The 26,664-nt window shown below is 35.1% G+C and overlaps 1 protein-coding gene across 11 annotated transcripts in view; it reads left to right on the top strand.

Annotated features, from left to right (window-relative positions):
• The window catches only part of PTPN13 (protein tyrosine phosphatase non-receptor type 13), a 221,429-nt gene that overhangs the window by 90,810 nt on the left and 103,955 nt on the right, over positions 1-26,664 (top strand). For 10 of the 11 annotated variants that reach the window (XM_070372644.1, XM_070372650.1, XM_070372648.1 and 7 more), the window contains 2 exons: positions 1,134-1,221; positions 12,010-12,576. In XM_070372644.1, coding sequence (XP_070228745.1) covers positions 1,134-1,221; positions 12,010-12,576 — 655 coding nt within the window. The remainder of the gene's footprint in view (positions 1-1,133; positions 1,222-12,009; positions 12,577-26,664) is intronic. The other variant, XM_070372651.1, reaches the window with a different exon arrangement.

Below are 26,664 nucleotides of genomic sequence, written 5' to 3' on the forward strand. Positions count from 1 at the left end.
TACCACTTGAGGTTTTTTTGATAGTTAAATGACATTAAGTATGTAAAGCCCCAAAGGTGGTACCTGCCTTATAGTAATTGCTCAGTAAATGTCAACTGTTATTAATAGTAGTGTTCATGCAGGAATACCCAAAGATGATACAGGATATTTTCTCTTCTGTTACTGATAATATAGTACAATGTGAACTAATATATAATTGAAACAATACCATCGTTTCAGAAATATTTCCATTTAAGTCTTCTTATAGGTAGGAAGCATAATGCCTTCAATATACTACCTTAAATGGATTTTTAATTCATATTTAAACAAGTTCCACTCATGGAGAAATAATAAAATGTATTAAATGTGTATAAACAGATAAGTCTGCATGCTCCTGGTGCCAGAGTTAAGTAATTTTTCTTTACCATTCTCTCTTCTTACATTTATTTCTTGAAGTTTCTATTCTAATTGATCATCTGAATAAACTCAGTAGTAGTCTTAACATTTCACCCCTTGTAATATGGAATTTGATCTAATTTGACATGCTTTATTTTAAACAGGTACCCTCGGTTGAAGTTATTAAAGTTTAAGACTACTTAAACTTTAGTTCTAAAAGAGTCTCAAAAGAGCATTGATTTAAATTTAATTGTTATCCCTCAATATATCCATTTAGTTTAAAGCGTATTTCAAATGTAACTTCTGGCAGGCAAAATCTAGAAAATTATTTTCAAAAATAATGTAAATCAGCACTCTCAATTCATAGTTACAAGCAGGAGAAAGCTTTATTGTACCAGAATTAATGTGGTTTTAAAATTTTAATCACACTTGAGAGATGAAAGTAGTTTGGGGAAAAAAGAATACTTGGAGTTTATTGCTTTGAAATGGAACTCATTTTAACTAACTTTGTTCCCTAGTTAGCAGATTAGGCTTTGATAGATGTTTCTTGGCTTGTATTTCCTGAAGATGAATTGGCCAGGATTAAGCTACATAAATCTTATCCAAGGAATATATATTAACAATAGCATATGTGCAGTGTTTTTACTCAAATACTACAGCTTCCAAAAACTATCTAGTTGGTGTCATTCTGTAGACACTTACCTTGAACAGAAGGGAGATTCTTTAGTCAAACTTGACTTTTGATTACCTGTGTACAGACGGATCAGCTTTCCCGTAGCAGCGAGCAAAAGCCTGATCGAAGCCAGGCTATCCGAGACCGATTGAGAGGAAAAGGATTACCAACAGGTAAGAGTGTGTTAACAGAAAATTTTTAGACTTTAAATTTGTTACTATTTCCTTTACAAAATCTTAGTTAACCTAGCTTGAAAATCTGGTACTTATGATCATAATCATAAGTGTGCAAAGTGGAGGCATTGAACAGGTAGGAACACTGGATGTATTAATATATAAATCCTTGATCATTTTGCAGAAAATGTTAATACAGTCAGGACACCCACAGTATATCATTTCTTTCCCAATATTGTTATTATAGCAATAATATATTTACTTTATCATGATATTTTTTTATTAAAAATACATTTTAAAGGATGATAAAACACACAAATTTATGAACATAAATGTTACTAAAGCAGAAGTTTCAGAAAACAACATTATTCTTGTTGCATACTATTATTTTCTATTTTTCTTTTTTTAAATGCTAATCTCAACCCACTAAATTGATTTCAGGACCAATGAGTTGACTTGCAGTTACCAAATACTTAGGTTATACAATGCTTAGTAAGTAAAAACTGATGAAGAGTGGTTTTGCTATTTGCCAACAGCATTAGATAATTGTAGGGTCTACATAGCTATTAAATTTATTTTTTTAAGGAAATGAATACAAAATCAGATTCAAAACACATGAAGTAAAAGTGGAAAAAATAAATTTTTTTATATGAAAGTTTATTTTGCAGTGTTAAGTTTCAAGCGTGGTTTATTTATAAAGTGAAATTTTGTTTTTGCTGATTGTCTTTGTTCTCTTTACTTCTCATCAAGCAATATTAATAACCATGGTCATTTAAACATTAACAAAAATGTTTTGTGAGTGAAATATTTTGTCTTAAGTCTAGGAGCTGCGGTAAAGTAACTATAAATATTGCTTAAATATATTCTAATATAACATACTAATTGATGTATTAAAAATTAAGATGTTTAACTATTTAATTAGATCATCAGAACTCAGCTATCTTAATTAAAACCTATGAGAAACTCTCATTGTGAAAACCAAAAACAGACATTTGATTATCTGGACTAGCGTTTTGCAGAATTCAGAACTCTCATGTCTGAGAAGGACAGATGTGCCCTAAACAAGTGTACTGGTTACTTTAAGTCAAGAAAAGCAATAAAATTGTTTCTAATGGGAGTTGGTAATGGACAGGGAGGCCTGGCGTGCTGCAGTCCATGGGGTCGCAAAGAGTCGGACACGACTGAGCGACTGGACTGAACGGAGTGATTCTGTCATAGTGCTGTCAGCTACGTGTCTGTTTTGGTGCTTTCATTTTACTTATTGTGAATAGGGATTTTTTTTCTGAAAAGGCACCAAGCTGTCATATCATCAATATAAGTAATTTACTTCGAGTTGCATAAAGTTCTGTTTCTAATACATAATTAGATTATGCATGGGTCAGGAAAGAAGGCAGACTTTAAATTTAAAAAATATCTTTAACCCTTTTTTCTGTTTTCTTACTATACTTACATCCTTAAATATATATATATATAATATATATATATACAATATAAATATTTATATAAATAAAAATAAATATTCCTCAAATATATGTGTGTGTGTATAGATATATAGACACACCTTCCTCTCATAAGTAAAGTTTTTTTTTTTGTTTTTTTTGTCTTAAAGGACATGAGGATTTGAAATACAATGTGAACCTTGATGCTAAAAATAGCAGCACTTTGTTAGTCCATCAGATTTTCAATCAGTCCCCTGTTTTGGAAATAAATGAGTCCTTTTTGAACGGACATGATGGATACTTTGATAAATGAACATTAAATTTAAAAGAAATGATTTATTTATTTATTACCTTTCTATTTCTTACTCCTTCCTTCTCTTACCTCCCTTTCTCCCCTGCTCCTTGCTTTCTTATTTCTCTTTTATGTACTTTCTCTTTTTGTAGTTCCCTATCATCTCCTGCTTCAAAGTGGCCATGTTATAAAATTGAAGTTTGTATGCTTGGTTGTTACTTGTTGATTTAGTGATTTTAATGCTATATTGTTGATGATTAATTTTTAAAGATAGTTGTTGTTTTTTTTAACTAAAAGAAGCTTAGTTTCTTTAAGAATAAAAAATGTTCCTATAAATATGAAACCCCTCATTCTATCTATATGCATTATAAATTTATTGAGTCTAAAGAAAAAGATCACTCTGTTATATTTAGTTTATCAAATTTTGAAAACTAACAAATGTTAACATAATTTAGTTTATATTACTTTCAGTGACTGAGTTTTATTTTTTCAGACATGAAGTATTACATAATATTTTAGAAGTAGCAATAGAGATTGAACTGAATCTATACCAACTCTACAATATACTTTTCTTTTCTGGTTATCTATTTTTTTAATTTTTATTTCATATTGGAGTATAGTTGATTTGTAATACGTTAGTTTCAGATGTACAGCAAAGTAATTCAAAGGTTTACATATACATGTATCCATTCTTTTTCAAATTCTTTGCCCATTTAGGTTATTCCCATTAGGTTAGATTAGAGAGTGTTGAGTAGAGTTCCATGTGCTGTACAGTAGGTCTTTGCTGGCTATTTGTTTTATTTATAACATATTTGGTTAGCCAAAATGTTCATTCAGGTTTTTCCACATTACAGAAAAACCTGAACAAACTTTTTGGCCAACCCAATACTTTAAATAGCCAGTTATTTACTTATCTTAGATAACTCAGTCGTGTCTGACTCTTTGTGACTCCATGGACTCTATAGTCCATGGATTTCTCCAGGCCAGAATACTGGAGTGGGTAGTCTTTCCCTTCTCCAGGGGATCTTCCCAACCCAGGGATTGAACCCAGGTCTCCTGCATTGCAGGCAGATTCTTTACCAGCTGAGCCACACTGTTTATGAAAGCCATATACAAAATTAAGTTTTCTAGACGTGTATATACTAGAGATAAGGAAAATCTACCAAATTAAGCACGTTACTTTTTGTAGATGTTAAATAAATATTTGTTGATTTTGAGTTGATTTTCTCATGAGTATGAGAAAGATATAATAACGTCTATAATATAATTTTAATGGTTCCAAAAATAAATATATGAGACTCTTGATTATTTTTTTAGATAACTTATTTTAAACATTAAGTTGCATTCAAAATAAAAAGTAAACTATAGTTCACTATTTTGGCTATAACAACAAGTATATCAGAAGTTTTAAACCAAATTATTAATGCCTTTTATTTATGATTTTGTTTTTATAATATTAAAACTTAGTATAATTGTCTAATAGTGCTTTAGAATTATTATGACTAATAGACTGTTGGATGCAGATAATCTAGAATTGACTGTAATAACTTAAGAAAATTTACAGAGAAGTCTTTAAATAGCCTATCCATTGATTTTAATTCTCTTAATAATCCTGTCTGCTTATTGGAGAATAAAATGTCCCCAATATCAAAACTCAGGAGAATCTTTGTAAGGAATTACAGTTTGTCACACAGAATAAACCTGAATGAGTTCCTCTAACTTAGGGTAGAATTCGAGGTCCTTGTATTTAAAGAAACAGTAGCCCCTCTTTGGACTGTGTGTGTGCATGCTCAGTCGGGTCCGACTCTTGGCGACCCGATGGGCTGTAGCCTGCCAGGCTCCTCTGTCTGTGGAATTTTCCAGGCAAGAATACTAGAGGGAGTTTCCATCTCCTACTCCAGGGGATCTTCCCAACCCAGGGATCGAACCCTCTGGACTCTCCTGCATTGGCAGGTGGATTCTTTTACCACTGAGCCAGCTGCGATAGCCTTTGTTGGATCAACTATAATGGGAGAGGATTCCTCAGTTCATCTTAGCCATTGCTTACCACAATCGTAATAATGCTCAAAGGCTCTTTTAATTTATCCTTAAAAATTTATAAAACCACATCTCAAGGACAGAATTAATATAGTATACTAATTTATAGGCATTATCAGACAGAAGAAGTTAGGAGCTAATAGTGGCATAAACTTAAATAATATAAATCTTTTTAAAAATTAACTCATAAAGAAGAAATACTCTTGTATGACAGTGGTATTACTTAGGAGCAGTACCAGTTCTTACCTGTCTGTGGTCCCTTGGGCAAAGCAACGTTGTCGTATTACATTAGTAGTAAGGCATTCACTTTGACGTAGATGAACCTAAAACCTTTATGTAGTGATAACTTGTAGTTTATTTGGTTCCTGACCACTGTTCTCAATAAATAAAATGTCAAGATTTGACATTTTCCAGTGAGATATAGAATTAGATTAAAAGAAGTGGACAATTTTAGAGATAATGCCTCATACCTAAGTGATTTGATTGTTCAATTAAAACATAGCAATAACATTTTTCATCTATGAGTAAATGAGCTTAAAAAGTCTCCCCTTATATCTTACCTCTGAGATCTGTTACAGAAGCTAAGGCCTGAGCTAGCAGGCTGTGGGCCCCTACTTTGTTATTTAATACTGCCAGCACACTAAATGTAACAGCTGCACTAAGCAGAAAGAAATCAAGCATTTCCTGCCAAGTGAGTTTAAGGTAGAAACCTACACCTTGATCAGATCAGCATGATGGTGCTCCAGAACTCAGGCATGTTCATAATATCATGTTTCTTTTTTTTTTTTCATACCTGATCACATTTGTGAGGACAGATGGGGAATCAGGGAGCCTCTTTTAATACTGAAATGTCATTTTGAAGTTAGCTTCTAAGAGGTGCCGTGAATTTGAGTCTGTGTGTGAGGGGAAAGATGAATGATGCTATCCCATTAAGGATAATGTTAATCATAAATAACAAAAACAGTTAAAACAGTGTACTTTACAAGGAAGGTTTTTTAAATTTAATAAGTAAAATATGTTATATTATGAATACTCTTTATGATCTTAAAATCTTTTATTAATACCTCTTCAAAGTTTATTGTTTGCTCTTTACTTTTTAGCAAACTACATGCTCTCTGAAAGGAAAATGCTTGTGGTTTCATTTTAAATTTGAATACTTATAATTGTGTGTAATCTAATGTTGTCTATAAATTCTCTGAACTCAAAACATCCTTAAGAAATAGAAAAATCTACCTACAATGACTACTTGTGCTGAATAACTTGATTTTTTATTATAGAATCTAAAACTTTTCTAGGAGATCTTTTGATTTCTGTTTTTATGATTTTTCTTTCAAAAGGAACTTAAATTCTCCCTCAGTAGATAATTATATGCTGAGAAAAATAAAGCAGAAGCAAAAAAAAAAAAAGGCAAAATTTAGAATTTTATGCTGCTACTTGTTCAGAAGAGCTTATGATGGTTCAAATGGGTTAGTTTATTTATCCTATCATCTCTAAGAAGAAGGCATAGCAAATTATATCCACATTTTCGTAGATGAAGGAAGTGAGAAACAGAAATTAAGTGGCTTGCCCAAACTCATGGATTGAATGATAAAGCCAGAATTAAAACCCCATCTTTTGACAGTAATCTTTCTGGTAGATTGTGCTACTTAAGTTGGCTTAAAAGGGTTTCATAAGTTATATATTCATTCTGTTCTACAAATGTTCTTTTGAAATTTCTTTTATCGGGAACTGGAAGTACAAAAACAAGTAAGACGTGGTCCCTTATGTTATTATTCCAGTTAGGGGTGGAGGTGAGAAAATGAGTAGGAATGATGGCAGATATAGAATATAATGGATAATTTTAATATAGCGAGAAAAATGTCTTCATAGAGGTCCAGCATGCTCTGTGAGTTTAGGTGAAGGAACTTCTAACTCTACCAGAATGGGAAAATACCACAGAAAGCTCCTCTTGAAATCTTTTAAGAGTAGCTACAGTGGATATTCCTTTCAGAAATACCGTTAGTTAAGTTTCCTGTGATCAAAATGAGTAGTAAGGATAACTATTGAAAGTGAAAGTCGCTCAGTTGTGTTGGACTCTTTGCAACCCAATGGACTATATAGTCCACGGAATTCTCCAGGGCAGAATACTGGGGTCAGTAGCCTTTCCCTTCTCCAGGGGATCATCCCAATCCAGGGATCAAATCCAGGCCTCCCGCATTGCAAACAGATTCTTTACCAGCTGAGCCACAAGGGAAGCCCAAGGATAGCTATTAGGTATACTTAACTAATTATTTCAGTGCTGTTAATTGCTTGTTTGATAAAGTAATTATAATAGCCTGGGCACATGTTTAGAAGCTCTGGAAAGCAGCTGAAGAAACTGCATTTTATATAGTGTCAGATTGGGAAGTGGCACTGGTATTAACAGTGGATGGTTTTCACTGGTGTGGTAGACTTAGGCATCTAATACACGGGCCAAGAATGCCATGATTCTCCTCATTCATATGGCCAGATTCTATACTTAAGCTCTAATTTTGAATTCTCAGATTAGTGAAATTTTTTCCCTAAATACTTTAGCATCACAACAGCCATGATACTGTTCTTCTGTGCATGATCCATATGTATTTTATCTACCTGTGAAGTGTTAATGAGGCAATTACATATCTCATGTGGTTGAAGATAGCAAGCATCACTGACATAACAAAATGCATCAAGACTCCTGCCGGTTAGGAGTATGTGATTTAAGAATAGTATGTTTGTAACCAGCTGAAACCCACTTCTCTGTGTCCTTACCTAAAGATGTATCTCCTTTTTCTTCCAAAAAGCAAACAGAAGCAGTCCTAGGCTAGATGGTTCACTGGAGAAACCACTTAGCTCAAAACATCTCTTTCCTACCACTTCCTTTCTCTTCCTTCAAAAGGTCATCCACACTGTTTCTCCCTTTAATAATTTTGTAGCTCATAGCTCTTACAATTTTACTTTAGATCATCTGTAACAAGTATATACGGATCACTTTGGACCTTATTTCACACCTCCACAACCTTTTGCCTGTTTTCCTGAAGAGCGGCAATGCCTTCTCCCTCCCCTACCCACCATCTTACTTTCTCACTCTACTTTCTGTATCATCATGCCTTTCTTTGTCCTCTTGGCTACTAGAAGAGACCTCAACTGTGGTTCAAAATCATCCTTTATAAGTAATAGTCATGAGATCTTAGGTTAGTTATAATATGACTTTCAAGCATATAGAGCAAAATAAGTCATATTTTATAGAAACAAAGTAGGAAGTTAGTGTGAACTTTTTAAAAAAAATCAAAGATTGATATTTGTGTAAACTTTTAAGTGAGTTATTTTCATTGTAGTTTTGTACTACCCTACAGAATTTAAAATGATAACTTTCTGAATTTTTTAATAGACATGAACTGAAATATTTTTATATCTACTAATTTTCATAAGGGTTTCCCTTGTGGCTCAGCTGATAAAAAATCTACCTTCGATGTGGAAGACCTGGGTTCCATCCCTGGGTTGGGAAGATCCCCTGCAGAAGAAAAACGCTACCCACTCCAGTATTCTGCCCTGGAGAATTCTATGGACTGTATAATCCATGGGGTCTCAAAGAGTTGGATACAGCTGAGCAACTTTCACTTTCATTTTCAATTTTCATGAAGACAGTAAAAGTTAGCATTTATAAAGTAGTAGTAATCTAAGAGCCACCTTATTAGTTTTTAGTTTTAAACTTCATATGGCTAATGAGAAGACATGGTTCTTTTAGAATACCATGGCCCATTTACATATTGGTAATAAATACTAATTTCCTAAAAGGGGATGATAATTTACTTGTTACAAATAGTCTCATGATATGTCAGTAGTGGTCAGGGTATCTTCACTGAAGAAGTCATAAGTAAAACTATAGAATGGGAAAGAACTAACCACAAAAAAGGTCTAAAAGAGACCACTCAGGGAAGATAAAATGGTGTATACAAAGGCCCTAACATATAAGAGACCTTAACAGAAAAACCGTGGCCTGGATGGAATAAAGAAAATGGAGGTGAATCCCTAAAAAGGATTCAAGTTGCACACCCAGAAGGAGTCTAAATTGTATTTGGAGTGCAATAATTATGGCTTTGAGACTTATTAAGAATAGTGACATCATGGAATGTGCTTTTAAAAGATGGTTCTAGCTGTTGAGTGGAGTATAGTGGATGCAAAAAGAAGCAGGGTGACCATTGCAGTTATCTAGTCAAGTGGTAGTGTTAATTGGGAATAAGGGGATTTCAGTAGAATTGGAAATAATCACATGGAGTAACCTATCTCTGAGAATTTAGGTAGCCAGCACTTTCTGATGAATTTAATATGGGAAATGAGGAAGATGAAGAGTTTCAGGAGGGTGCCCATATTTCTGTTTTGAGCAATCAGCTGAATAATGGTGCCACTGATCCAAGTTGGAAAGAGTTGGGTAAAGGACATCTCCGGGTATGGGAAGCGTAAGGTTAGTTTTAAGCATGTTCGCTTTGAGGTGCTTCTGAGATACACAAGTAGAAGTTCCAGTTTCTGTTTCAGATTGGAGCTCCCAAAAGAAGTCAGTGCCATGAATATAAATTTGGGAGTTGTCAATATGTAGAAATATTTAATATTTCACTCTGTTATAGAGTGAAAACATAAGATTCTAAAAGCAACACCTGAGGAAAACCAACAATTGGATATCCAGTAGAGGAGGGGAAAAAAAAGACTTAAAAGGAGCTGTCTAAGTAGGAAACCAGTCTTGTAAAGAGAGGAAAGTGATTCCTTAAGGGATTATTCTCACTGTAAGTGGTCACTGAGAAGTAAAATATGAATACAGAAGTGTCTACTGAATTTGGTGCTATGGATGCCATTAGTGATACCATGATGGGAGCTACCAAGTTGCAGAGGAGCTGGAAGTTGACTAAAGTGGGTAGAATAATGAATGGGAAGGGAGAAATTGGAGACAGCAGTAACTAGAGGGGAATGTGGTCAGAGGGGAGAGGTTTTGTTTAGTTTGTTTTGTGATAGAGATATAAGGGAACGTTTGTATACTAATGAGAAGGACTCAAGAGAAATGGGAGACAAGGAGGATGGAAGCAGAGTGGGCAGAAGTTAACCAAAGAAGCAAAATCATTGATAAAAGTAAGAGGAGGGGGTGAAGAGAACACACACTGGGAATTGGCCTTCAACTGGTAGGAAATTTCACCCCTTGAGACAGTAGGGAAAAGATTGCCGAGACAAATAGATATATAGAATTAGGCATGGAACAATGAAAAAGCTGTCTTCTGACAACTTGTTTTTTCTTGGTGGAATATGAGACAAGAGCATCAGATAGAGAGGTAAGGTGGGAAAGAACGAGGAAACGTGAATCCATCATTGTGAAAAGTGAGTGATGTTGAGTGTCCATCATGGTTGACCATGAATTTATGTTGCTGCCAGAATACTTGTTTGATTGTCTCCAAGGTTTGACTCAGCTTGGTAGCCAAGATAGTAAAAGGAAGCAGATTGTTGAGCTCATATATGCTTCTATGATTCTTAAATCCTTTCGATTCTTATTTTTTATCGATTGTATCCTATCAACTTTTAAGAATATCTTTGTTCTCTATTTTTTAATACAATTTTAAATAACTGAGTTTCAATATGTGATTTAAGAATGTAATTCACCACTGAAGTACTGTAACATAGACATATGTTTATCAGTTTTAAATTATTTTATATCAGGATCCAAAGTGTGTGGCAATCTATACATCCAGATGTAGGATGGTCTATTTCCCTGTATTCTGAGCCCCAGATACATGTATCCTTACTTGCACTTGAGTGGATTCATGTTCAGGGGAAGATGAATTCCAAGAAAAGCAAAACATTTGAATCTAATTTTCAAGCCATTATGTGTTGCCATTCTGAAATTAATTGACTGTGATGTTTAAGGTAAAATGTGTGGTGAGGGAAGAAAGCTAATAGTTGTTACCCCAAACAGGCAGTCAACTTATTCAAATATGTTAATAAATCATTTATTGTTACTGGGAAGGTTTTAGTTATCATTTTACATTGTATCCACAGCAAATAGCTTATCAAAGAGGGATTACAGATGGTCATTCTGGACATCTTCAGTGTTTATGGGTTATTGATGTCAGTAACTATAAAGTATTTTTCTGCATTTCTCATTTAAATAGTGGAGCCATATATATGTGTGATTTTTTGTTGTTGAATCTGTGAATTCAAAAAATTTCTGGCTGGGCATTTTTGCTCCTCTTCAATGCACTTATAGACTGCTGCCTTGAAAAAACATTAGAATGGCTTACTGGTTTTAACTACATCAAGGACCAAAGCGTAAATAAGAATGGGTAATTTATTCCAGTTAACAAATATCGATACATAATGTTTGAGAGGAAAAACTATTTCAGGATATGATGGTCTGCTATAGAAAAATTAAGTTACTTATGTAATTTAAACACAATCAAATTGTCTGGATTTTAAGCATAATCAAATTTTCTGGAAACATATATGACCTTAATAAAACTTTGATATTCAATAATTCTAAATACTACAGCAGGAATTTTTTTTTTTCCTTTGAGCACATTTATTTGAATGACCAGAAAATGGCAAGGCTTTATATTGAAATAATACATATTTGAATTGTATCTGTAGCCATTAAAAAAGTGTACTATGTATTCTATTATTAACTCCAAATCATTTTATGAATAATTAATATCTACCAAACTGGATAGTATCAGAAACTCTTATCTATTTTTTTAAAACCAAATAAGTCACCTTTGAATATAAAACAATGTTACTTTAAAAACCAAGTTCTATATGTTACTGATACCATTTGGTAAGAAACACTGGACCCTGAAATATAACATCCAACTAACAAACATACCATTTTTTTTCCAGTTCCCTTACCATCATCACCATCCCATTTCATCTCTGATTCTCCATTTGGAGAACTGGAAAATGCCACCACTCTCATTGTCAATAGTAAGGTTACATTCCAGTTATTTTCTAAAAAGTCTGTGCATACATGATAGATTCTTATCATTCCAGGAAGAAGCTCTACTTCTGATGTTCTAGACACATACAAGTCTCCATTCTGTCATCAGGCCTTTCTTAACAAAGGGCTTAGTAAATCCATGGGATTTCTATCTATCAAAGATACACGAGATGAGGAAGATTATTTCAAGGACCTTTCATCAGATAATAACTCTGGACAAGAAGATTCGGAAAATTCCTGCTCCCCTTACCCGTTCAAATCTAGTGGCCCAGAAAAAAAAGCTGTCCCTGGCCTCGACGTGCTTCCCAAGAAGAAGATCTGGGCTTCGTCCATGGACTTGCTTTGTACAGGTGACAGAGACTTCTCTTCTGGGGAGACTGACAGATACCAACGCCGTCTCCCTGACGCGGTTACAGTGCGGACTTCAACCACTCCTAGAAAAAAGGAGGCAAGATACTCAGATGGAAGCCTAGCCTTGGATATCTTCGGGCCTCAGAAAATGGATCCAGCATTTCACACACGAGACTTGCCCACCTCCTCGGCAATATCAAGTGCTTTGGACCGAATCCGAGAAAGACAAAAGAAACTTCAGGTTCTGAGAGAAGCCATGAATGTAGAAGGTTAGTAATTTTGTGTGTGTTTGAGAGAGAATTGAATCAAATTGTTTACAATTGTGTTTTGAAATAAAAAAGGGTTACGAAACCATTCCATAAGTCTTATTTCCACTGCCAAACCTTTGTACCCAAGTCAGACTCTTTCTTCTTTGTCAGCTTCTGTTCTTTCCCACAAAAACCATAACTAAAGTACACTGTTTCCAAAAGTCATCTCTGCTAAGCATACCCGGTCCAGCCACCTTATACTCTCTCCGTGTTTTAGGTAGGCAGGGGCCATGTTTTCAACTGCTTTTTAATCCTCCACAGCATTGTCTTTCATGCAGCATCTTGTGGGAGGCTTCCGTAAAGGGCTAGTTCATGGAAATGAGATACAGTTAATCAAAATCAGTTATCCAAGGGAGGCAGCATAGCCTGGTGATAGTGCAGTAGTCTGGAATGACGCTTAGATCCATGTTTATATTTATTTTTGTTTAGATCTCTGTTTTTTGAAATCATTTAGGTTTATCAGTTTAGACTCAGGCAGCCTAGGCTTGAATTATTTACTCCCTTCAGTAGTTATGTGATCCTTACTTTGGCAATGGGGCTTAATCATGCCAGGTCTTAGGTTAGCCTGTGTGTGTGTGTGTGTGCTTAATCACTCAGTTGTGTCCAACTCTTTGCAGCCACATGGACTATTAGCCCACCAGGCTCCTCTGTCCATAGCATTCTCCAGACAAGAATACTAGAGTGGGTTGTCATTGCCTTCTCCAGGGGATCTTCCCAACCTGGGGACTGAACCCAGGTCTCCTACATTGTAGGCATTCTTTACTATCTGAGCCACCAGGGAAGCTCATGTATAAAATGGGCTCAATAAAAATAAATTAATTCAGTAATGAATGTAAAATGATTACATTAATAAATTAATAATTATTAATTAAATTATTATGAAACTACTATGGGGGCATAAAATGACTATAAATTACCAATTCTTATTATTTATAGGGGAATGCTCTTTCAAAAATACCTGATTGATACACAAAGCATAGTATATTGAATAGAATAAAATTGTGTTCTAGTCATATGATAGAGTCTATTTTTAGTACAGATAGATGGAACAGAAAGCAAAATAAATGTTTTCAATCTCATCCTCTACATTTTTGACAATTAAAGTTTTATATATGCCCCTTGATCACTAGACCCCTGGGACATAACTGATTAAAGGGCTTCTAGTTCAGTGAGAGTAGTAACGTAATGAAGGGTCATATTTATTCAGTATTTTTAAAGTCAATGTCCTAGTTGAATGTTTTTAATTCATAGGTTGCCCTTAAAATACTCCGCTAACGGTTTGTTCTGTTAAGTTTCAAGCATAGTTCTAGAACTGAAAATACATTCCACATTGTGCTTTAATTCTCATAAATGAAGCCTTGCATTTTTTTCAACATAGGAATTGCATATTAGTGAGGAAATTGGAATTATGGAGGAAATTATTGAACACTTAATACTATAGATTTATATATAATTGCACTTTTATAAGCATTAGCCAGCATTATGAGATAGTTGAGTATAACCTGGATCTAAAAACTTTCAAAGTCATGGACTTGCCTGGTCATCCAGTGGCTAAGACTCTTGAGATCCCAATGCAGGGGCCCAGAGTTCGATACCTGGTCAGGGAACTAGATCCTGCATGCATCAACTAAGACTCGGTGAAGTTAAATAAATATTTAAAAGCTTTCAAAGACAGAAAATAAAAAATTAGAAATTTATTTTATGCATGATTTCACTGTTTAAGTCTTAGAGTTGTAACAGCAAAAAAACTTTGTAGCTTAAAGTCTCTCTTTTCAGAATTTGTATTTTATGACCATTTAGTGTTACACCACAGCTAACACATGAATATAATTTAGCTTCACATTCTTATGAGCATTCCCTCATGGAGACATTTATATAAATAAATTCTGCCCCATTGTTGTTGAGGGGGAACAGTCCTTCAGTGATTCAAATAGATAGGACCATGGTCGTCTCAGAATATAAGGAGTGAATATACACCCCAATTTAGATGGCTTTCTAACATTTAAGAGGTTCAGTGGTATCTTTTCTTAACATGTAAATATTAAAATTGTTGTTATTGTTCAGTAGCTAAGTCATGTCCCATTCTTTGTGACCCCATGGACTACAGCACACCAGGCTCCCCTTTACTTCACTATCTTGTGGAGTTTGCTCAAATTCATGTCCATTGAGTTTGTGATGCAAGCTAACCATTTGCCACCCGCTTCTGCAAGTAGTAATTTGGATATGTGAAGTCTGAGAGAAGTGTTTTTACATTTGAACCTTGGTTGAGAGTTAAATAGTAAAAAAAAATCAAAACTATGGTGAAAATATTTTTTAAAATTATATTACAGTAAATAGTCGGTTTAGCATGTTTTGCTTGAATATATAATTTATAGGAATTTCCTATAAGTAAGACTCTGTCATGGTTTGCATGTGCATGCATGAATGTGTAAGTGTAAAGAAACTCAAATAGATCAACTTGTTTTCAGATATGCATATATACATATATATCTGTAAAGATAATATATTGAGTTGGCCATAAGGTTACAACCCAAATGAAATTTTTGGCCAACCCAATATAATCTGTATAGACCCTTATTTGTTCAAAATACTAACTTGTTACCTCCCAAAAAAAATTTCTGAATTGAAAAATTTTAGGTTTATTATAAGAGATACAAGAAAAGGAAAAGATTTCCTTTTAAAAGTAAGATAAAATATGCTTTCAATTATTTAATGTAGGACAATTTTTATCCTGAAATCTATCTTTGCATTAAAAGAGTTTTCAGAAGCATTTGCTCCCACAAAATATCTACCAATTTTTTTCCCTAGAGTATATTTCATAACCAAATTAAACAAAATAGAACACCTTGAAAAATGTTGGTTTATTATGGAAATACTTGTACCACCTTAAATAAGCTCCATTATTATATAGTAGTAATAAATTATGATTGTTTTTGACTAAGAGCATTGTTTGAAAGGAATGTTTGAGGTTTGGAATTCAAAAGCAATAACTCTTACTAGTTATTTAGTTGAGTAACTTGCTGGTTTTATGCTGTGCTGTCTTTTTGTAAAGGTAAAATAATTTATGTTGGCTGTGCAAAGTACAGATTGTTAATATGAAGAGTTTAGCTAGTATACTAAGAAGAAAAAAGAATGGAAAATAACAAACCACTTATTTAATTCTTATGAAAAATAGGCTTCATAGATCCCTTTTATGTGTGACAAATCAAGCAGAACAGTGGATATTATTCATGTACCCATTTTCTTGTACACTTTTCTTTTGAAACATTCCTATTTTAAAGCATTTAAAAGTTATAATACTCTAGTTTTTGTGATCTTTACAATTGAAAGTTGTCACTGAGGATCAGTAATTTTAGAATTAGAAGAGGTTTTAGAGCGCATGTGCTTGAGCATGTGAAGATTTAATAGCATACCCAGAATCACATAACTGGTTAATGATAAAGTTTCCATCATTATGGGAGATTGTAAGTTTCCATCATTATGGGAGATTATAAATTTCCATCACAGATTTGGCATTCCAGTCTAAGGATTTCCCACTACATGTTACCTCCTAATTTTTAAAAAAGATGTATTACAGTGTCCAGTGGGATAATATACAATCAGAAGAAAAGAAATTGCTGAATTTCAGTTCATTCTTTGGGGCACATGAACATTCAGGAACTGATGGAAAAGACTGTTGTCTCCTTCAGCCTCAAATGGATAGCTGTTTCCTTTAACCCAGGCCCCATCCTCTTGAAAGGAACCTGTACCTAAATCATTTCCACAGCGTCTCCTCAGCCGACAAAACCAACCAGCCGACTGGCACAAGGGAGACCAGACTTTAAAATCATGGAGTAGTGCTGGAAGGAACTTGGGTACCATTTTAAACATCTCATTTTCAGGCATCAGACCTCTTAGGTCTCTTCTTAATAACATTATATAATTTTTAATATAATAAAAGTATTTTATTATGAAATAAAGGCTCGTTTGGGTCTTCCTTCAATAAACCATCCTGGGTGAAGGGTTGAGATGGAGCTCCATTTAACCATGTAGCAGACAGAGGGATTTTATTTTCCTTTTTGGGATAGTGTTTTGATGGGGCTCTATTATTACAGGATCTATAAAATGGTTTATCCAGTACCTGATGACATAAGAGAGTAAGCTATCAAAAAGCAATGGTTATTATTAAGTGCTCTGATTCCTTTGGGAACAAAATAAAGTTAAGAACAAGAAAGATTCCAAGAAAGAAATTGTAGTTGAAATTTTAAAATTATAAATAAAAGATTATTACTAAGATTATTAATCATTTCCTACATTCATAAAGCCTTTTCATACTGTTCATGGGGTTCTCAAGGCAAGAATATTGAAGTGTTTGCCATTCTCTTCTCCAGTGGACCATGTTTAGTCAGAACTCTCCACCATGACCCGTCTGCCTTGGGTGGCCCTGCAGGAGATAGTGAAGGACAGGGAAGCCTGGCATACTGCATTACATGGGGTCGCAAAGAGTTGGACGCAACTTAGCAACTGAACAACACTCATAAAGCAGTAGGAGAGGCAGGAAAGAACATAACAGCTTTCTCGCATAGAAACTAGTTTTAAAATTTGATGTCATTCCCTTTTTTTTTTTTTTTTTTGCTTTATTCTTTTCATTTCACTCTTTCTGCCTTAGCATAGGACTGTCCTATTCTACTCTTTTCCTTCTTCATTTCCAGGCTTTTCTTTTCCACCTCTCTCTGCTCCGTCTCAAGAGCTGAGAAATCGTCTGCTTTCTAATGAGAGTTTCTGTCTCTGTGTTGTTTGTGGGGTAATTACCACAGACTCCCTGTCCATCACTCTGTGGGTTGGCAGCACATTCCTGATTATGAGAGACTGACTTGGAACCGGTACTGTGAGTATAGTATGAACAGACTCCACACCCTGGGTGGGGACCGTGAATAGCATTTGCTTAGAACAGTCAAAACTCCCCTGCATTCTGTGTAATACTAGAAGGGTGAGTGTAAACAACAGATACAATTAAATTCTATAAAAGTGACTATGGTTAAATAGGACTTATTTAAGGAGTTTAAAGTCAACCCATTGTACGTCATGTCTAAATTAAGTGTTGTCTCCTTTCTTTCAATGCTGTGTCTTCTGGTCTAGCCTAGTTTTGCTCTTCTATGACTGCTCTATGAATGCAGCTTAAACTCTCTTGTGCAACTAGAGTGTGTAAACACTCAAGTATGTGAGCCTGTTCTCATTATTGAGGCATCGTAATACTTCCTTTCCATTCATGTTCATTCCATTGAACTTGAAAGTGCATGTATTTTTATAGTTACATTTCAGAAAAGCAAGAGGGTGGATTCATAAATGTTACAGTTCATCATATTGGATGCTACTAGTGACACTTTATAGGCTTCCCTGGTGGCTCAGGTGGTACAGAATCCACCTGCAATGCAGGAGACCTGGGTTTGATCCCTGGCTTGGGAAGATGTCCTAGAGGAAGGCATGGCAATCCACTCCAGTATTCTTGGCCTGGAGAATCCCCATGGACAGAGGAGCCTGGAGGGCTGCAGTCCGTGGGGTCACAGAGTCAGACACAACTGAGTGACTAAGTACAGTGACATTTTATGGAGAGAGAGGAATGATTGCAATTTCAATTTTTAAAATTTTTGTCTTTCTTTTCTAAGATCCTGAACTAGTAAAGATGAGCTACTCTGTTTATTTCCTTCACTATATTTCCCTCTGGATAGCACCCCTCCCCTCCAAAAAAATAAAGATTGTTATTTGGATTACTCCCCGAACTTAAATAATTTAAATAATCAGTTTCCATAGAAGTAAATATGAATAAACAGGGATTTTATATGGTGTTAGTCAAATATCCCATGTATTTAAGTATTAATGACTGAATAATTACACTGAGATAAAAATACGTTTAGTATCTCTGAAGAACACACTAGTATAAATGGATTCAGCGACTTGGCCAGAAAGAATCAAGCGCCCACTGTGTTTCCACAGCTGATGAAATTTTTATTTATTTATTTATGGCTTCACCCCACGGCATGTGGGATATTAGTTCCCCAACCAAGGATCAGATTTGCCATTCCTTCACTGGAAGCACAGTCTTAAACACTGGACTGCAGGGAGTCCCGAGATTTGTGTTTTAGACCAGCATTGCCCAGTAGAACTTCTTCAGTGGAGGAGAAGTACTACATCTACAAATTCCAGCTAAGCAGACTGGACTTCAAGTTACAAGTCACAGGTGACTGTTGGGCATGTGCTTTCTAATGCAACTGCGGAACTGAATATTTTATTTAAATTATATAGCAACACAGGGCAGCTTCAAACCATTCTCATATAGAACTAGTCCAATAAAAAATACCAGTGTTCAATGGAGGGAAAATTGGCTTGAGAAGCATTTGAGAAGAGATACACAGTAAGTTATTCTTTAGCTTAAAAACAACAGAGAATAGACATTTGCTTTTTTGATTTATCCAAGTGGAAAAATGAAACTGCATCTTTAAACACTAAGGAAAGTTAAAAATGAAACCAAAACAAATGTTCCAGTGTCTATATCCATAGTAATATAATACTGATTTTGGAGTCCACAGAAATCCATGGCTACTTTATCAGAAATTAGAGACCTAATTTAACTCATATATGGTTAACATAGACCCAGTTTGGCTTTGATATAGAAACCTTCTGAAAAGCATGGACTGATATGTATTAAGGGAGATTTAAAATAGAGCTTACTGGTAATGAGTATCTACACAAGCTTTAAGACCCAACAGTTTGGGGGTTTTTTTGGCCACACCATGTGTCATGCGAGGTCTTAGTTCCCCAGCCAGGGATCTGTGGGCTCAGAATCTTAACCACTGGACCACTAGGAAAGTCCCAAATGCAGGGTTTTTATTTTTGTTTTTGTTTTTTCTTTGTTGTTGTTATTTTTGGTCACATAGCATGTGGTAAATCTTAGTACCCTGACCAAGAATTAAACCTGCACTCCTTGCATTGGAAGCATGAAGTCTTAACCACTACACCACCAAGAAAGTCCCCCAACAGTTATAACCCCCAAAATATTTCATTTCATCCCAGTCTCTCAGTTCCTTCTATTGTCCATGGACTGTAGAACTAGCTTTCTAAATTGATCTCTTAGCTATAATTTGTCCTCCATTTTGCAGATTTGAATACATTTCTTCTCTGCCTGCAGCCACTTAATAACTTTTCATCTGTTAAGCAGGATAAAATTCAAGCTCCTTAGATTATGGCATTTAAGGCTTTCCATTATTTCCATTATCAGTTCTCTCCAGTCTTACCCTTTTGCATTTCCCATCTCACAAGTCGCTCCAGCAATATATGTGTTCTCTCTCCCTCCTTCCCCCGCTTCCTCCCCTAATACGTGCCATTTTATATTATCATGATTTTATTCATGCAGCTTTCTGCCTTAAGACTTTAAACTTTCTCTCATCTTCACACTTCAGGATGATGGCCTGTATTTTTCACTGAAATTATTTGTTTTGAGGATCTTGTTTCTCCTCTTGTAGACACTGGAATTTTGCCCGGGTCTAATTCATGGCTATATCCTTAGTGTCTACCACTCTGCCAGACATATAATAGATACTCAGTTAATCTAAGCTGAATATTGCAACATGGCTCTTAACACTAAATATTTAGTGTATTCAGTGGTGATTTTTCGGATACAGAATACAATAATATTCTCTGAATTATACTATATAGTGAGGAGAAATCTCACCTTCGTCTCCTGTTTTGTCCAGCTCTAAGAGAAAATCACATACTTGTCAATCACAGCCTGACCAATCAACAGCAAATGCAATCACTTTTCTTTAGAGCTCTGTACTGTTTGAAAGCTTTAGGGGGGACAGTTGAAGTCATGACAACAAAGGATGCTAGAGGATGCTGGAAGAGTGGTATAGCTGGCCTAGATTTGTGGCTACGATGTTATACACAGCCCTTGTAGAGGAACTGTTCACTCTTGTAGCAATCCTACTCTGCACAGATGTTCCATCTATAAAGTCATTTATATTTCACAGAATATTCATCTCTTACGTTCCTTGTTTGTACATATATATATATTCATACTTACATGAGCTCCGTTCCTCCTTATTAAAAATTTTATTGATCGTGTCTGGCTCTCAAAGAATTTTAGGATATGTTATCTTCTTGTATCATGCAGTGTGATGTAATATAGAATACACTGGACTCTATTGATCATAAAGAAGGTACAATCTCTAATCTCCAGAAGTTAACCCTCTAAAAAGAAGCATAGAGAAAAACACTTGGTACGTGAATACACAGTGTTCTCACTTTTGTTTGTCTGCTTATTCGAATATTGAAATATTTTATTTATTAGGAACCATAGCTATAAAAATGCAGGGGTTTAATTTTCTTTTTTCCCCCAACAATTCTAGCAACAAAACCAGCCATCTTAGTGCATTTCTGTTTGAAACTTTTTTCTGTAATTTGGGTCATGTATTAAAGGAAATAAAGAAATGCTAGGTTAAAAGTGTTTATTTAATTCCTGATGTTGCAATTACCTGAGTCTCAGTTTCTTCATGTTACTTGTCTGAGCTTGAATATGTGTCACTTGTAAATGGTGCTTTTCGATTACACTTTGTGCTGGCTTAGGTTCATTTTAACATGAAGATTGTAGATTTTCGTGTTTCATCTAAAACAGCTTTACGTAACTGCTGTATATCATGCAAGTCTTCATAACCCTGTGCCACAACTTTGTATGTTTTAAGTGTTAAGTGTGTTAAGTGTTGGTGGAAATTGTGGCTCTTAATTGTCAAGGATTTATGATAGAATACTAACCTATGGAAAAACTGCCTTTTATGTTGCTATGTACAAGTGGAGTCAGTGCTCTATTAGAGTTGGCATTTAGATAATCCAGATTAAAGGATAGTAAAATATTTGTCAGATTTTTATGCATTGTCATCTGGCATAAAGATGGTATACTCTTAATTATGGTAAATTAATACTAGAAATTAAAAGATATTGTCAGAGAATGTATATTTACAGAATCTCTATAACTAGACTTTACCAAGATTTTTTATTATTAAAATATAATTGCTTTACAATATTGAGTTAGTTTCTGCTGGACAATGAAGTAAATCAGCCCTATGTATACATATGTCCCCTCCTCTTGGATGTTCCTCCACCTGCATCCCACCTCTCTAGCTAATCACAGAGCACCCAGTTGACCGTCCTGTGCTTTATAGCAGGCTCCCACTAGCTATCTATTTTACACATAGTATCATATATATATGTCAGTCCTAACCTCCCAATTCATCCCACCCTCCCTTTCCTACCCCCACATCCATGTCTGTTCTCCTCATTAATTCTTTAAGCCATTCTTCTGCTGTCCCTATTTTTCTCATCCTCTCACCACTATTCAACAGATTGCTTTCAGGAGACACTGTATTCCTCTGTCTTTATGTATCTACATTACACACACACATACACGCACACACTGAATTTGGTGCTGCTTTTTTTGGTGACTTGTATCCAGGCTAATTTTATTCTCCCATTGTTTTCTTTTGCACTCATTATTATTTCTACATTAAGATTCTTAATTCCAACCTCAAATTCCATGTCTAAAAACTGTCCTTGTAGGAAGTCAGAGATGGAAATCATGTAGTGAAATGAGGAATAATCATGATCCTAAAGGAATTCTAGTATATGGATTTCTGCAGTGTAGATTTCATTTAAATATTTACTAGCTGAGAAGTTTGCAGACCAAAAATTAGATACTGAATCTAATTTTACCCTACAAGTCAAATAAATTCAGTTCTCCAATTATAATGGTGACAGCTTAAAATTTTGCTTACAGTTTTAGCACTGCCGTGAAAGTAACTACATGTATATTTTATAAAATGGGTATTTGAATATTCTTAACAGGTTCATTGCACATGACTTAAGAACTTTGGCATTCAGAAAACTTTGTAATGGTCTATAAATACTTAGGGGCATCTCGTTTTTTTAAAAAAAAAAGTCTAAAACTTTCTAATTAAAATAACAGTTATTAGATTTTGTTGATGCTGGGAGATGAGTACATATGAGGACTTACTGTGTACTCTTGTCTTCATGTCTGTTGAGTTTTCATAATAAAAAGTTGTGTTTTTTGGTTTTTTTTTAATCACTTGGTAATACTACATTCCTAGGATCTGGACCAAACCTAAATGCTAATATTATACATTTAAGTGTAGACAGAAAACATATCTGTGTTGTTTGGTTCCTCTGAAAAGAAGTTATTAATAATGTTAGGATCTTGTGGAAAATTAGAGATTACCCTTCTTTTGTTGACTAGATCAGAGGAATAAAGCCTGTATCTATCTAGTTAGTATCTTTTAGTGTTAGTCGCTCAGTCGTGTCCGACTCTTTGCTACCCCATCTACTATAGCCTGCCAGGTTCCTCTGTCCATGGAATTCTCCAGGCAAGATTACTGGAGTGGGTAGCTATTCCCTGCTCCAGAGGATCTTCTGACCTGGGACTGAAGCCATACTCTGCCGCACTGCGGGCAGAGTCTTTACCGTCTGAGCCACCAGGGAGGCCCAGAGTCAGTGTCTGCTTGGTGCCTTTTGTGTAGATCATCAGAAAGTCAAGAAGTGTTTCTTTCCAGGTGATCTGGAAAATATGCCACTCCATATGCACCAATGCAGATGATCTTGGTACAGGAAATGTAATTTGTTAATAATTCATGAAACTGTTACATTTACTATTCAGAAATGGAAGCTTGTAAGGCTAACCTTTCTCATAAGCACAACTGAGTAGTAAATTTTGACTGAAAACTGAAATCTGATTATAGCCTTCTTATAAGCATGACTGAGTAATAAATGTTGCCTGGGAACTGTAATATCGTTAGATCTGCCATGCCATTGCATGAAAGGAACATGGCTAACAACATTCTTTTTTAAAGGTACATTCCAGAATACAAGAAGCTCACAAAAAATCCCTACCACTTAATTAACATAGATATACCACTCCTGTTTGTTTTTTTTTTAATCTGAGTTTAATGTTCTTTTGTAATTTATTTTTTAATTGGAGGAAATTTGCTTTACAATGTTGTTGATTTCTGCCATACAACAATGCAAATCAGTCATAATTATATATGTATGCCCTCTCTCTTGAGCCTCTTTCCTTTCCCACCACCCGACCCCTCTAGGTCATCACACCCCTCCTGATTTAGAAGAGGGATAAAAAGGTCTTCCTACCCTCAATTTTCCTGCCATGCTAGTCATCCAGTTCATGTTTCTGGAGTGCTTGTGCCCAGTTACTCTAAAATGGTAAACCATTGTAAGCCAATGTCCTTCCTCCCCCAGGTGTGGTACTGAGAACATTTAAAGACCAACAGTTCATCTAGGGAAGATGCTTTATTGTTATATTTTTAAGAGGGTTTGTCAAAGTTACATTAATTTGTCTTACAGAGGAATCCAAGGGTTGAAAAAAGTTTACTAATGTTGTCAATAAAGGAAACAAGGAGGAAAAAGGAAATAAAATATAGGCAAGCTGAAAACAAGGAATGTGGAGCTGTGAAATAATGTAAGAACAATTATAAAGCACCACCAAAGAACAGAAATTGAAATTAAAATTTACTCTCTTACAGCCACTTTGCAGAAATAGTTATGAAACAGTAAATTCATGAAATTGTTGTTGCATGGCATAGATTCACGTGACTGAGGTTCTCTACTCTGTCTACTGAATAGGTTTATTGCAACTTTCAGCTTTTCTTTGTGAGGTAAAACTATATTGCCTCCATCCTTGTGGGTCTTCTCTTTGGCCTTGTTGGTTTTACCGTCCTATAGGTTACAATGCCAGGTTTGGCATTTGGTCAAGTTACCTTGGGAAAATCCCTCAAAACTTTTCCATGGAAGTTCTGTACAACAAAAGAAAAAGTTCTTTGTTGCTCCTTGAAAATAACATTCTTCTTACATAATCATTTAACTATGTTCATTAAATTCAAGTAGTATTAGATAAAGCTATTATTTGACATCTTATATAATCCTTTCAAATCATGTTCCTCTTATACCAGAGGAATTTGTTTTATTTTGTTTTTTATTTTACCATGTCACTTCCTGTGGTAGCATGGAATCCTTTTTTTTTTAAGTGCTGGTCAATATTTGTCTTTTCAATTCCAGAGCTCTTTTAATTATAGTTTTATTTGACACTTACATTCACTGTATACAAAGCTGGACAAAGTAGGAGTCACGTATATTATACCTGCTTCACCAGGTAAACATTGTTATAAGAACAATACACAATATCCTGTCCGTCAAATCCATGGCCATTTATCCTCCTACTCCTCCCGGCATGACGTCTACCCTTTGCCTCAGCATGACCTCCCATTTTTCCAGCCCATCATTTCCATTCTGATTCTACAAGCCTAGTCTCTGTGGTGCCATTTAATTATTTCATTCATTCATCTCTTTTTATTTTTATTTTTAATAAGCTCTCTTAAAATACCTTCTAGCACAAGGGAATAATTCATTTTGTGAAATACCTGCCCTCAAGTTAACAAGTAAAAAAGAAGCCCTCACATACGTTGATCATCTGTTACCTTGGATCCCACACCACTCCTTGGGTATTTCCCATGGTCTGCTTTCTCTAGTGCCTAGAAAAAGCCACACAACCATTCTGATTGGCTTCAGTAAAATTCATGCTTTCTAGCCTCATCTAAACTCTCATTGCTACATAATAGCTTTCACGCGTATTTGCTGATTCTTATCACAGCAGAATTTCTTTAGTCTTCTTGGGAAGTGGTTTACTTTCCTTGCCAGGAATGAGGCATATTTCTAGTACAGGTTTCTTAGGATTGCCTCTGTTTTTTCACTCCTTTCTTTGTTTCCTTTCTCTTAAGAAGGAAAGGTTCTTCCTTCCTCCTACATTAGCCATCTTATGTATGTTGGGTCTTCTCCCATCTCCTGTTTTTCCTTCACATTTTTCCATCTGTATTCCCCTCCGTCATTTGCAATCTCCTCCAATCTACAGTCGTCTTATCCACTGCTTAAAAACATTCTCAAACATTTCTCTCTGCCAAAAAGACCCTAATAACTCATTTAGTCTCATTTAGTTTGTTTTTGTTTAAATCTTTCTCCTTTCTCAAATCTTCGAACTTCTTTAAAGAACAGTGTTACTCATTTTCTCAGTTTCCTGTCTTCCAGCCTGATTTGGCCCCTCACCTGTCTGTGCAATGGAAATAGTCCTCTTTAAAGATCATCAGTGACCTTTGTGTATCACTTATATTCCTCTGTTCATTCATTTATTCATATCCACTCAGAAAATATTTATTTTGTGTTTGCTATGCATCAGATGCTTGCTTGATAATAAAGGTACATCTGAAAAAGATACAGTCCTTTTTGCCTAAGTTTGTGATTTAGGTAGAGGAAAACAAACAGGTGGGGAAAGAACTATAAGGCAGTGAAGAGTTACAGTTATATAAGCATAAGGCAATATGAAAGTATCAGAAATGGTGTATAACTCAGTCTTTAGGTGGTCATGAAAGCTTTTGTGAACAGGAAAGGTTTTTTTCCTTTAAGTCTTCTCTTAAAGGACAAAGAAAAAGGATTCAAAAGAAAAGAGGAGGAAGAGCATTCTAGCAGGAAGAGTATCTGAGGAAGGAATTTAAAAGTTTATATGCTTTTGGTTATTTGTAAATTCAGTAGCAAGAGTGGAAAATCTGGAGAACTGGGTGGTGATGATGCCCTGAAACAAGGGTTCTACCTAGATTGAGTTTTTCAAGTTCTCTGTCAATATTTGTGTGCCCGTGTGTTTTAGGGCTGCGGGAGGAGAGAGGTCTATGCTTTTCATGATTCTAACAAGTTAGAACCTATATATTCACAGCATGTAGAGCTACTGCTGTAAATGTAGTCGTGGATCAACTTATGAAAGGCTTTGAATACTAAGGAGACATTGAACTATATCTTTAAAACTCTAGTTTGAAGAAGTTTAAGAAATACAGCAATGTGCTCAGATTTTCGTTCGTGGAAAGTTCACTCTCTGTAATGTGCGTTATAATATGAGACAAGCAAGACTGCAGAAAGGGGAATCTAGGACAGTTAAAAGTAGTCCAGGCATGA

Source organism: Bos mutus, chromosome 6 (assembly GCF_027580195.1).
Source record: "Bos mutus isolate GX-2022 chromosome 6, NWIPB_WYAK_1.1, whole genome shotgun sequence".
Classification (NCBI taxonomy): Eukaryota; Metazoa; Chordata; class Mammalia; order Artiodactyla; family Bovidae; genus Bos; species Bos mutus.